This window comes from Cyprinodon tularosa, unplaced genomic scaffold, assembly GCF_016077235.1.
Source record: "Cyprinodon tularosa strain WSP-4 unplaced genomic scaffold, ASM1607723v1 ctg259, whole genome shotgun sequence".
Classification (NCBI taxonomy): Eukaryota; Metazoa; Chordata; class Actinopteri; order Cyprinodontiformes; family Cyprinodontidae; genus Cyprinodon; species Cyprinodon tularosa.
This window is the reverse complement of record NW_024038958.1, coordinates 877,232-892,050: the sequence shown is the minus strand read 5'-3', so window position 1 is coordinate 892,050 and position 14,819 is coordinate 877,232. Positions and strand designations below refer to the sequence as shown.

At 37.9% G+C, this 14,819-nt stretch overlaps 1 protein-coding gene across 1 annotated transcript in view; it reads right to left on the bottom strand.

Annotated features, from left to right (window-relative positions):
- LOC119785787 (probable voltage-dependent R-type calcium channel subunit alpha-1E) overlaps positions 1-14,819 on the bottom strand; it is a 163,782-nt gene that overhangs the window by 89,846 nt on the left and 59,117 nt on the right. The window contains exon 3 of the mRNA XM_038288579.1: positions 8,776-9,042. Within this exon, the coding sequence (XP_038144507.1) occupies positions 8,776-9,042 (267 nt within the window). The remainder of the gene's footprint in view (positions 1-8,775; positions 9,043-14,819) is intronic.

Genomic DNA, 14,819 nt, shown 5'->3' with positions numbered 1-14,819 from the left:
TATTTTAGATGTTTAGTAGAAGCAAAAAAAAAACAGGGAGTTAAAGGTATAGCGCCCCTAGTGGCCAAACGTTATACTGTGTGTCTTTAAGTACCTCCTGGGGTTAAATGTCTGGCTTAGATTTTGCACACATGCCCCAATCTTATTTCTTATTTGCTTGATCACCATATTTGATCCACTTAACATCAACTTAGTATTTTCTTAGAGTAAAACATTGTGCATCTCAGTTACAGAAGTAACTGTGTAGACTTATGACTTCACATAACTTTTGTTTTAATTTTTGTCTGACTCTTCTACAAAAAAAGTGTTAACTTTACTCTTAGTTAAAAACTAAAAAGTGTCTCATCGGTCCTCTTGCTGTTCACTGGGTGTCAACTGATATGCAATATGTTTTGTGATTCGTCTACCAGTTTCAGGAGTGAGGCGTCTCGTGAGCACTCTGAGTCACAGTGACGCTGGCACTCTGCCTCGACTCCTCAAATATGCGTGTAAAAATAGATGCAGAGACAAGAGTGTGATGCTCCATGCATCTGTGAATACGCTGAAGCACAGATTGGATCCAAACCCCAGCCGTATTGTTATTACACAGAGGTGAAAATCAAAATGAAGCAAAGGCATCTGAGCCTGGCTTATTGGAAATCTGTAACTGATCTGAGGCATGTGTTGAAAAATAAGCTGAAGCAAGCGCTGAAAAATTATGTACAGAAGAAAAGCTGTGTAATCTGAATTTAGAGGAAATTTGTTTAAAAAAATATGATATTGCATAGAATTTCTATTTGACCTGAGAGGCCCAACGATTTTGAAATATTCTGATATGTAATATTAATATAATTTATTGAAATATCAGATATGCAAGACACCTTTGTCTCTTATAATTGTCAAAAGAACCTTATTCCAGCAGTCCCACTCTTTGTCAAACTAGAGACTAGATTTTTCTTATTTACAGAACATGTGTTTCTTCCTTGCACATCTAGCGTGAAAGTTATTAAAAATTGTCTAGATATGCACTTTGAAATAACAAAACCTTGATCCTTTTTAGGTCCAGTGATGATATTTCAGGGTTTTTAGAGACGTCTTTTAGACTCTTTCTGCCTTCATTCAGGGTGAAATTTCTCAGACAGCCAAACTTGGGCATGTGTCAGTTGTTTTAAATGACCTTCAATTCTAGATTATATTCTGTACATTAAAATGACTGATTTGAAAACATATTGAGACGTCTTCAAGACTCTACCACATTCATCAACTGCTTTTGATCTTTTTTGATGTCCCATCTAAATGCAAGAGAATTAAAGATAGTTAAGCCACTTCATTTAAATTTATTTGCTAAAGAGGACATTATGCATTAATAAACATTTTTAACAACATATATTTGTGTATGCCCCCAAATACAGCAAAATCTGATATTCATAGTTTTCCCTTCGCCAGATGGTACAGGAAAAAATACCTAAAATAAATAAATTGTAAAACACAAACAAACATCAAGATAAAATTAATCTAAGAAATAGATTAAGCGCACAATTTTAGGTTGAACAGTAAACAGTGCCTGAGGTGAGTGGCGGCCTAGTGGTTAGGGCATAGGGCTTTGAATCCTGAGATTCCTGTGAGTTCACTCCCACAGACTGCCACTCTGGGTCCCTGAGCAAGACCCTTAACCTCACACTGCTCCCTGGGCGCCTCACAATAACAGCCCACTGCTCCCCAAGGGGATGGGTTAAATGCAGAGAAGTAAAAAAAAAAAAAAAAAAAACCCTCCATGATAGATAATGAGTTTCAGTGTAAAGGAATCAGGCTGGCTGACTGGTAATTCAATATTCTCACATGCAAAAATGGCCTGAAGCATAAATTAAACTTTTATAATCCTTGAGGGTTTTAGTTTTGTTTTTCATTATTTAATTTCGGTATTATTTTCTTTGTGTATTTTAGTTGCTCTTCTAGATCGGTGGTATCGTATTGTTTCCCTTTGTTAAAAGATTTCCAATCTGTCTAGTTTGCTGTGCTTAGTGTTCATCTTCTTTTAGTTTTCCTGTTCAACACTTTCCTCTCCCAGTTCCTCCACATTTCCCAGATTTAGCTCACTTTAACAGATGGGTGGGCACAGCTAACAAAATAGTTAACTTCACTAACCCATGTTCCACTAAAAAAAGATTTTGGCTTACTGGCAAACACAAAATAATGAGTGTTTTATGCGTAAATACAATGTAAAAGCCGCCCCCCTCAATAAGTAAAAAATATAAAATTAATATTTGTGTACATATACAGTAACAGCCATTCAAAATCGCCTTTCCCAGTCAAACGCCAGCCGAATGGCAGCCTACTCCCCTACATCTTCCATCCAAATCCTCTCCAACTTCCAGCCACTTTTCTTCTGCTGGGTGTGCATTTTTGTTAACTCTGACTCCACCCTTACACTGAATTAAAGGGTCTGACAGGGAGATAATGCTTTTCTTTAGATGTTAATCTCGATAAATCATGACAGAAAGAATATTTTTTGTATAAAGATTGATGTTTAAAAAGGAATTGTAGAGGACCAGGCAAGGGCCCATCAAGGAAAGTGGGGAATTTTGAATAGCTACTACTGTCTGTCTGTCTGTCTGTCTGTCTGTCTGTCTGTCTGTCTGTCTGTCTGTCTGTCTGTCTGTCTGTCTGTCTATCTATCTATCTATCTATCTATCTATCTATCTATCTATCTATCTATCTACCATCTATCTATCTATAATTTTCATTACTTATCACTGTTACAGAAAGATTGTGCAAACTCGTTCAAGGAAGCACATATTTTAGTGTGTTTTACTGTTTTGAATTATCTGCATAAAAAGCAGGAAAACAGTGGAGAAAATCATACATTTGACATTCAGAGAGAAATTAGTTTAAGACTAGGAACGCCAGGTCCATTTCCCTTATAATTGTCCATTCGTATTTTTTCATACAAGGATGCAATTTAGTTAGGGAGAAATTAATTATTCCTGTTAAGATCCCTCTTAACATAAATATATATAAAATGGTGCATTTATTACATTACTATCCTCTGCAGTTGTATTCCTTAATGGAGGTCTAAATCTCAAAGAAATAATTAAATATGGTCACTCTGCTGCAATTTTTTGTACTTAAATCTCCAGCTCTGCTTGTCAACTCACACTTAATTTCTCTTTGCTCTAATGATGAAACAAACTATGAAATCCAACAATCAATTATTTAGAGGTACACCTTCTCGATAGGATACTTCCTACCACAGGGGATCCCAGTGGGGATCAAACAAAAGGAGCAGCTGCCAGCCCTCAGTGGGTCTGCAAGTCTAACCTGAGACTGAGTGCTTCATTAAACCCTGCCTCTTCCCTGCCTGGGCTCCATCAGCCTCCATCAGCTACACCCTCAGGCAGCCAAGCTTCAATTCAGTGACATGCATGGACTGTAGCCACACCTTGCTCCAGTGAGCCACTACTAATGTTTTCAGGATACAGTGAACTTGAGTGAATCTAGAAAATATATCATGTGATGATGTACACCTAAGCTACTGTAACCCACATCACTCAATCAGTTGTATAAGTCCCTGGATATTTCTTCAATCAAACATCCTCTCTTAAGTGAGCACTGAGAAAAAGAGGCTTTTATGGGGAAATGACAGGGGCAAGTTGAGCTGCAAACACAAGGCTGACCTTTAGCAGATGTCCTACACAGATAAGAGAATGTAAGAGAGTGTGTATGAATACCACTCTACCAATAGCCCTAATCCTGTATCAGAGACTATTATTGATTTGAACAGTTCTCACTAATTACATATTCTTTTTACTACGATGCACTGATAAAAAAAAACGCAATATTTATAAAAACTGTTTATTCAAATTTTTTAAGCATTCCAGCCTCAAATCACATTAAAGCCACAAGTCGTGTTGAACCGTGAACCGTCTGTTTCCTAACTGCACTTTAAGGCAACTCCAGGAACAAGGATTCAAGCTTTGGACCAAATCAGACCTTCCTGTTAGAAATTGTGTCTACTTCCTCTACACAGTGGGTGGGGCTCATGTGATGTCACCAATTGAACATGACAGTGTGTAGACTACTGGTCCCTGAAGAAGCATAACAATTTTTAAGCAGGCATGATAATGCATAAGAGAGATATTGCCAATTACAGATTCTAGGGGGCACAGTTAAGTAAGAGTCTAGTGCATGGGTAGGCAACCTCTTACCCAGTGTGCCACTGCCCTGCAGCTTTTGCATGCACCCATGGCCGCAGGAAGTGGTGGCAAGAAGGAGAAAACTACTTTGCATAATTTAGAAATTTCTTATGAATATTTGGGGAAATTATTTTGACTTTTTTATTTTACTATTAAGTTTATTCTGAATTTGATTTAATTATTTTGACTACATTGTCACGGCAACATCAAGCAAGCTAGAGGTCGCCGAGTAAAGATTAATCCTGCTCACAGCAGCAGACTAGCAAATTATTTACAGTCTTATGAGAAAAACGAGGATGAAATATGGCACAGAAATGCATTTCGCATTTGTCCACTCATGAGATACTTTATCTCCACAACCCCAGAGCGCACCTCAAGATGTAACCAGGAATGGCACCCTGCCTGTAGCTCCAAGTAACATAGTGCTGCCATGCAATTTCATATCTATTTGTGCAGTTCAACATAACCATAGTGTTATTTTGATCTTGGGTTCTTTGTGTAATGGATATGGGGAACTTTTCAATAACCTTTAAATAGTGTAATAACATAATTCTTTCCTTGTGGTCCACTTCAAAGGATTTTGGACAAAGACAGTGACTCAGGTTCATGCCTGCTGACCAAATCTATGTTGTTATAGTGTTGTTGTGAAGTTTAATTAATAGTGCATATATACACCTGAAAACTAAGGATTTTTGTGTGTTACAGACCCTGGTTGCATTCAATGTAAAGCATATATGACAATAAAATTGTGAATCTATTTACTTATTTATTTTTTATTGTATTTTAAATAGTCCAATAGGCTCAAAGGTCTTTTAACCAAAATAAAACAAAACATTTTGACAGCACCCCCTGTTCAAAACTACTTCCAGCGGCCCCACATGCACACCTTCTGCAATGAACCTGAAACAAATTAATGGTTAATGATCCAGCCTATGCCTAACTAATCGACATGCCAAGGAAGTAGTTTGGTCATTTGTTTCAGGTGTCTTAGAGCAGGGATGCATGCAAAAACTGCATGTCGGATTTTACAATGCACCACTCTCAGCGCCTTTCTGCTGGCATTACAGCAAGATGGCAACCGCAATGTCAGCATATGAACTGCCCCACAGCGTTTATTGCTTTGTTTTTCTTTTCTTTACACGTAAATCTCATTGTGTTTTTAATATGGGCATATAAAAAGTCTCTATCTGTTCTGGTTTTAGATGCTGCACAGATTCGTTAAGTGGTGCTTTGCTTTATAGAATGTGCAGTGTTTTTTAATTTTATTATTATTCTTTTTTATAATTTCATAATCTGTCCAAGCAAATGTGGGAAATTGGTTTCATTTGTGTATAGCACAGAGGAAGAAGTGAAAAAAATATGCGCAGATCAGCCCACCCTGCCTAGGTGGACCTTCTCTATACACAGTCAGTGTGACATAGAAAAAAATCAGATTGGAGATCAAAAAGTCGTACGCAACCGGTGTCAGGCCTTTAGCCTGTATTTTATTTACTCAAATATCAAGAGTGTATCCATGCATTTAAGCCTGTCTGTATAATTTGACCTATTTCAAACTAGAAACTAGTACAGATTCTAATAAAAAACATTGCAGTTGTATCATCATATAATTTAACCCTGGAAGGGGAGGTTTTCAAAGAGATCATTAAACATGGTGCTCAGGTAAACGTCTGAGCACAACTGTATCGGTGTGTTTAATACGAATGCATTCTGCTTGCCTGGCAACAAAACAATGACAACAAGACACCAGGAAGTCACTGGACCTGACTTAGAAATTATAAAGCATGGAAAAACAAAAACAGACTGCAATTCTGTTATTCAGTTTATTAAAAAGAGGTAATTTACTGTTAAATGGTGACCAACATGAGCTAGTGAAATCATTTTATCAAGCTACTACTGTCTCTCTACCTTTCTCTTGGCTAAAGTTTCATATTATACAGCTGTGTTTTCAGTAAGCATTTAACACTTAATATAAGCATATTTTTAAAACTGAAGCATTCCCTATAATACCTGTCAGTTTTATTTTTTTTTTACTTCTATCTTTAAAGCTAATTATAATATACAAAACACATTTTGTTTCTGAAGTCCTTTATAGAAATTGTATTTAAATAAGTCTGTTTAACTGCTTATTGAGCTTTAAACATTTAGCTGTGATCTGTGATTTTGTCATTGTTCAATGTTACCTTTTTTTTTTGCCTTTATATCAAAAAATGTAATATACACTGGCTAATTATGACTAGTTGCAACAGCTTACGCCATGCGATCAGACATTATTACAAATACAGGCATTATGTTTACAATTTGTTAATCAGATACAGAGAAGCTCCTTCTACGTAATAAGACACTCCTCTCACAAAGCACATGGCTGCCCTACCACTGATCACAACAGCATCCCTACGCTTTGATTTGGATTTGGATCGGAAAATAAAATTTACCAACGGGTGAATTTATAGAAGAGTTACTAACCAAACCAACTGGAAACTGTTGTGATGCACACTTGCTTTCCAGACTAAAGATTTAAACCCAGAAAAAAAAAACAGGCAGCAGTGAACCACAAAAGAAAGCTCGTTCTGTTAGCTGGGTTTAAAAGCCTAGCAGAGGAGCAGTCAGTCAGTCAGGAAGCTGCTGAATGGAGCAGAACAATAGTCTGCGAACAGGCCACACCTGGCCTGGACACCTGGTGAGCCGTGCAGCAACATAGCAGAGGCATAAACACGCCACTAATCGACACTTCTATGCTGCATCCCCTGCAACAGCTGGAGCAAAATATTAAAGGCTGTTATGGCAACTAATGGCTTTATATTAATAATGGAGAAGTAATGAATATGTCATATAAAATCTACATTCCATGTTTTAGATATTTGTCTAAACATTGTTTGTAAAATACAATGATTGCATTGCATATGAACTAAATTGGCTGAGCTGAGGTGTACTGAATTGATTTGGATTGGAATAGACCATATTCTGAACAAGTACTAAATTATGACCAGCATGGTCAATCTAGTCTGAGCTCTGCAACCGTTTGTGAGACAATGTGATGTACAGTTTAATTTCCCCTATGAAGCTGTAACTGGTCAGTCTTTGCTTAATACATGCATCAAGGACTCTGCTGCACGTATTAAGTATACTGACCACTGGAGACCAGAAACATCACAGACATAGCTAGCGCCTTGGTGATACTTTGATCTAGTCATTTAACCATTATAATTGAATTCCTGTTTAAATTTCTGAAATTATCATGCTTGCATATATTTTGAATATTGTGTCGACAAGCTCCCAAAAATATGCAACTCACAAACGTGTAATAAATGCATAAATAGTGTTGTTCACTTACGCTGTTTTATTTATTTATGACTGTCTGTGAAGTGTCCTGAGTCAACTTCAATTGCAAATTGAGGGCCTAAACGATTGGCTGAAATTAAACAAATATCATGACATGATAATTTGGTTATCAAATTGTTTTTTCATTTGCTTCATTAATCACTTGTTAGCAGAATTATAAGGATTGAGGTTTGCTCTAGTTAATCTACTATTAATCTCTATAATGAGAGTGATGTATACAAAAGGTTCTTTATGACCTAATGTTGATAGAGATGGCTGTTTTTGTTCGTATTTTTTCAAAGTTGAAAGAATGACACCTGTAAAGCTCTGGAAAGGTCTCAGAACTGAAACTCTATAATATAGTTTTAAACAATATTAAGTCCTTTTTTTAAAAGGATGTTTTGTACACAGAAGTTAATTTTGAAGATTATTTTATGTTACCGGTTTGTGGTGTCCAAACCTCCTATGTTTTTACACTGAGGGCAAACATTCAAGGCAAACATTTAAAAGCAACCTCACAACTTTCTCTTAACCTTGCATTATGTGGAAGCATTCACAGCATTTCACTGATGCATTATTCTATTCAATTTATATAGGTTGTCATTAAAGTTATCAACCCCGTATTAAAATGAGTAATTCTAAAATTTGTCTGATTAATTAATTACTGCACCCCTCACGACCGAGTGAGTTAACCTAACAGTCACGTTTTTGGACTGTGGGATGAAGCCGGAGTACCCGGAGAAAACCCATGCATGCACAGGGAGAACATGCAAACTCCATGCAGAAAGACCCCGGGCCGGGAATCGAACCCGGAACCTTCTTGCTGCAAGGCAGCAGTGCTACCCACTGTTCCACTGAGCAAGTAATCAAAAACAAAAAAGAGCATAAAAACAGAAAAAAATCCAGGGCTTGGTATTATTATGGTTGAGGGGTTTGGCAAGAGTCACAACCAACCTTAATACCAAAGCAAAAACAAAATAAACAGACAAAAAAATAAGAAAACACCCCCATGTTGTTCTTAATGTTTGAAAGAAAACATTGCTTTGTGTATTCAGATCTGTTGCACCACTACAGTTTCATATCTAACCATGCCACTGGGGAACCATATTGCTTTATTATAAAGGTGAAACTCTGCAGCATGCTGAGGAGAAGCTTTCAAACAGGCTGGGTGTGAACATATATGCTGTTTTTGACTTTGAACCTACCTTTTATTTATTCCATGCATACCCTGGAGACTCTGCTTTAGTATGCATCAAGTTTCATCAGGTTTAAAAAAAAAGGATATGGCCACTCAGTGATTTTCTTAGCGTACTTCCTGATCACGTTGTCCTCCCCGAAGATGAAGAGCGACCTGTTGACGGTGAAGCAGTTCTCCCTGACCGGGATGGGGTTGTACAGGGCCATGGTGCGGGCGCGCTGAGCTTTGGTCTGCTTGAACGCCGGGGAGATCCCACCTGTGGACACGGCCGCTCCATCGCGGGTCCGGTTGCGCTCCGATCCTCCATCCCCGGAGCTTAACAAGCCCGGGACGTCGTCTCCAAAGCGGGCCATTCTATCGGAGAAAACGGGGGGTTAATAAAAAGAAGGAAAGCGGGTTACTGGGCTGTAGTCCTCCTCAAAGCTGGGCGCGGTGCCGCGTTCAGAGCAGCGCAGTGATGAGATCCTGTTTGGTTTCAGTCATTTCTGAAAACATTATGCTCCCTAACTTCAAAGTTGAACACCGATATTTCTTTTTTTAATTATTATTATTCTTTTAAGTCACACAAATCCAAAAAAGAGAGTAAATGAAATCCTCTTCATTTGGCGCTCCTCCGTTTAAAATGAACCTGTTGGCACTGATTAATTCCGCTGCCTTTCTATCCTAAAGTCTGCAAAACAACATCTGCAACAGGTCACATCTCCAGACAACAGAAGAAGCGGCTCGATCCGTGGATGTTTGGAATAGAGCAACACTCCACCGGTTGATTGAGAGCGCATCTCTCCTTCCTTCTTCTCCTCTGACGGAAAAAGGTACTCAAGTATTTTCCACAACATTTTTTCCCCTCTGGAAACAACACCAACAAAACCAATCTGTCACCAAAGAGGAAAGAGAAAACAAAAAGGAAAGATAAAAAGCCTCTTTTGTTTCTTTTTTTCCCCTGTGCGGACGACAGACAGTGTGTCCTGTCTCCCCGCAGTGTGTGAGCGCTAAAGGACACAACTGCGACAGGATCCACACACCTCACCTAACCTCTGTCCTAACTATGCAGCCTCCTCTACAGATCCTGCAGAAAATGTGGGGATCTCATCTCTAAGTTACCCTAGAACAACCAAACATGGTGGATTTCATCCACATTACAGGAGATTATCCTTTATTACGCATTACGCAAATAAATGAGGATGCATTACAAGTGTGATGTTTTGCAGATCAACCAGAACGTTTTCACAAGCAAATATTTACGCGTTTTATTGATCAGGTGTTATGCACATGGATGTAACGCAGTTTGTTGAGCCTGCGTGGTCACGCCTCGGGGAAGACGGCTTAATGCTGGTCACGCATCCGATCTGAGGGTGGGTGGGACGGTGACACCTGTTGTGGAGCATCTAAAAGCCAGCAAGGAGGAGAGCAGTAAGCATCTCCATCTAATTAAAGACTCTATTCCAGCCAGAGTGAGCAGATCATACTATATGAATGATTGTGTAAAAATGCAACAAGGTTGTTAAATATTTTTCCAGAGAAACTGTATAGTCCACTTTGTATAAAGTTCAGCAAATAAACTGATATGATAAAAGATGCATATGCACGCTTCTTCTATTCATAAACTTCCATTATCACCACAAAAAGCTGCAGCTCCTGAAGAATGAAATTGTTATTTAACAACTATTGAAAATTATCTTGTTAGACATAAACAGAATGTGCATTTACAGTACAGTGGGGTCAAATAGAAGATGAATAACAGTTCATTTACCTTTAAAGGATTTATGGTGCTGGAAGTCTATTTATTTAAGAGTTCAGGTTAACCTGTGGGATAACGACCTTCAAGGGCTTCTCCAGATTGATCATTGTCAGCTGTATTCTCTTCATTTATTTTCATTTCACATAGGAAAATAAAATAAAATTCACCTTTTAAATTGAGTAAATGTAGCTATGGTGTAAGAAATGTCATATTGTCATAATAATGTCATATTAAGAAATAAAGTTAATGGGGGGGTGGGGGTGGTGGTCTTGAGCAATTGCACCTAATCTGCTAATCACATCCCAGCTCCCAATTTCGAAACCAAATTTCGTTTTGGATACAAAATGACAATACAATTTTGTCTAAGTCAATCACTTCCCAGTTGTGATCATGCATATTAATACCTGCCTCTCTCTACTACCCATAGGTCTCCAGTCCAATCTGCTGCAAACTTTTTTTCCCACCTGATTTACATTCCATGGGAAGAGAATCCATAAATATTCAAATATAATCATAAATGCCTGGATATAGAAGGTTTTTTAAGCTAATATATAATCATCCTTTGTAAGCTGTTTTCACAATGCTAATGCTGTGATTGTTCAGTTGCCTGGTGAAGCGAATTATAATTTCTGAATATCGATCCATCCATCCATTTCCTGTCATGCTTTACCCCTGCTGGGGTCGCAAGGGTTGCTGGTGCCTATCTCCAGCTGTCTACGGATGAGAGGCGGGGTACACTCTGGACAGGTCACCAGTCTATCATAGGGAAACACAGAGACAAAAGAACAAACAACAATTCATGCACACACTGACACCTAAGGACTGTTTGGGCAAGTAAAGTATGCTGTTTAAAAGTAGCTAAGACATCTAAGGTAACTCTGGAGCTACATATATACACTGCCCAGGAGGCAAAAAAATTGGGAATAAGAATTAAAATGTGAAAGAACAAAAAAAAAAAAGGAACTCAAACCACATGCAAAAGCCACCAAACTTCTCCCGCTTATTCCATCAAGGTCACGATGGGGCCGGTCCCTAGCTCCAGTCTGTCTCACAGCAACACAGAGACACACAAAGACATACAACCTTGTACGCACACTCCTAAGGACAATTTAGAAATGCCAATTAACCGTGTTACAGTTTATGAACTGTGGGAAGAAGCTACGCATGCACAGGGAGAGCATGCATACTCCATGCAGAAAGACCCCAGGCTGGGAATCGAAGCCAAAATCGTCTCACTTAAGGCAACAGTGCTAAAAAGTGTGCCACTCTGCTGTGTTTAAATATAAATAAATGGAGGTGGTGACATGCAATGAAAATACTTTCTTTCAAAGGCAGGAGACCCGCTCAGTGTTGATGGGCATATTAAAAGACAGTTACAGTGGAATAGTTTAAATCAAAGCATACAGACCCACTCAACACAGCTATAAATTAGATGCAGTTGCCCTTATTTTATCTCTGGCTCTGTTATTTATGATGATCAGAGCTAATAAAACACAACATTTAAGATTAGAATATTACTTCATACTAAGATCAAATGATCAAAGAACTGGAGAAAAGTATGTTCAAGATAGTCTTAAAGGCTACTCTCTTTAAAAGAGCCTTATCAGAAAGCGCATTCTAACTACTGAAGGAAACAATACTATTGTCTTAAAATGGCCAAATGAAGGCTTTGGACAAAATACCTCAAAGTTTGTGTGTGTGGCCATTCATTTCTTACATTACGGGGACTATTTTCCATAAATCATAGCACATAATAGGGACCCATTGCTCCTCACAGAGACCAATACCTGATGCCCATGGGTACGATTGCTCTTTTAGGGTTAGGTGTTAGGTTTAGGACTAAAATGTAAAAAGAGTTTACGTAAGGTTAGGTATGATGAACCCATAATTGATAGGTTTTAGGGTAATGGTCAAGGTTAGGCTGTTAAAAAGGGTTAGAAATGAGGAGGGACAGGACATTTCATTCAGCACACAACTTACTGTAGCTGTAGACATTATTTATTTTTTATTCAATTGGTAGGTAATTTAAACTTTGTCCAAATTGGTCTGAAAACTGAAAAGAGTCAAGACAACAGAACTAATAAAGTATCTGTGCTATAAAAAGATTGATTTTAGTAATTTTTAGATATCATGCCCATGAGACAAATGTACTAAAACCTAATGTTCATCTTTTAAATGAGACAACAAGGCCCTTAAAAGCTACTGCTTGCTGCGCATCAAATGAGACCGTATAACTAAACAACATTATTTTTCCTCACAGGCATCCTTTTATAGCACAACTAGGAGTGTGAAAGCAGAATCAAATCCAGCAGCTATAACCACTTCATTTAACTGGGAGAGAAAACTGGTGGGAAAAAAAGGAACTAAACCACAGGAGAGAGAGTGAACGAAAACACCACGACTGATGAGGATTTTGTTGATGGCAGTATGACGAAGGGAGTGATCAATGGCGTGTGGCCTCCAACTCATTAGAGCTCCAGCACACGATGACACAGGAAATAAAAATAGAACAGATGGAAAAGCATAAATCTGACATCTTCTGCTAAAAGGACACAAACCAACTCTTTCAGAGTAATAAAGAGAAGCGGTTCAGGAAAACTTTGTATTATGTTAGATTTATGCTGTTTCGGATCAAGTAAATGTTAAAAAAAGAAATGTTACTCTTACCTTGTTACCCTGTACAATACCTCCAGGATAACACTAAGCGACTGATCTTGAGAAGGTCTTGCATTTCTTATAACAGGTGTAAATCTGTTCGTACATGCAGAGCTGATCTTCAAACAAGGTGCAAAGTCATTTCCGCTCCCAATTAAGTAGACGGCATGTGCAAAGCATTTTCTGCATCAGTGCCTTCATGAGTTTGATCATCATATTCTAATGAACAAACAATGTCAAACCATGGGTGGAGCATATGCAAATATAAACATTTACCATTTGCAAAGGCATTTTCCACATGGGCAACTCAGCTGCTCAAGCAGTTTTAGCATATTTTTTAGTACTTCTGAAAGTCAGGTACAAATTAACACACAAAAATATCTGCAGTTATTGTTGCCAAAAAGGAGGCATACGATACAAAGATAGATATTCTGTGTGTCAAAAATAACAATATTATAATAATGTTAATGAAGAAAAAATATCTACAGGTCAACTTAGATTCATTCAGCAGGATAGAAGACAATCTTTATACAATTTAATCAAATAAAAAAAATGACTGAGCTTAAATATTGTGGCATGTTTGTAGAAATATAATGAGGGCAAAGAGTTGCATAAATAACATGATATTTAGTATTACCATTAATATTTTCTCTAGCAAAAATAATTATCTCCATCTCCATGGCTTTGAACCTCATCTTCCTTCACAACGGCTCTCAAACTGCCAGGAGAACACAGAATCTGCTCATTTTAATGGGCAGAACCAAACTGGTTTGCACAACTTAACATTTGCGCTGCAATATTTATAGATCATCCATAACATGCCCACTTATTGCATGCACTGAAAAAGAAAATTGCACAGGCAATTTAGGAGCCTCTTATTTAGGATCTTTAAAGTTCAGGGAGTACCCACTGCTTTAACGTTGAAGAGGTGGATTTCAATAATTACAATAGATGTTGGAAAAATGTAATATTAGGAACAAAAACTCATACGTTTTTTTTTTTTTTAAGAAAAAAATGTAAATGCCTAGCTCTGTAAAACTGTGATAGCAATGATAACAGCTCCAATGCCGTTTCAACTACTGTACCTCTGTGCATTTGAAGCTTCACACATTTTGTTATATTTCACTAAAACATATCATGGGGAAGTATATGGCAGGCTAACAAAAAAAGCTGCATGAAAAAGTTCTCAGAGAACACAGCAAACATGGAGAAGAAGCTTCTAGTCAAATAAGTCCAAATGAAACCATTTGGTGAAAATATATAAAATTATCAGAAAAAAATAACACAGCACAACGTAACACACCGTCTCATGGTGACACATGTTGACAGCAGTCACAACAGATGTCTCACACTGTGAGAACGCTTTTCTTTAAAAACATGAACATGGTGTTATCCTGAAAGGCCAGGTGAGGAAGGCTCGAAATGACCTGAGACTGTGGTGGAGGTAGACTTTCCATGAGGACAGCTCTAAATGTTGGGGCTACAATGAAATTATTTAGATAAAAGACGTACAGCATTGTTTTGTAAGAATGGCCCAGTAAAAGTTTAGACCTTAATTTAATTAAAGCCCTGTGGCTTACCGTCCAATCAATCTGGCTAATTATCATTAAAGAATTGGAAAACATGCTCAGTCTCTAGCTCTGAAAAGCGGGTAGAAGGATACCCCAGAATAATTTCAGTTATAGTACATCAGTGGTTGGCTGTTCTGCTAAGTATTGACTTAAGCAAGCAGAATTCA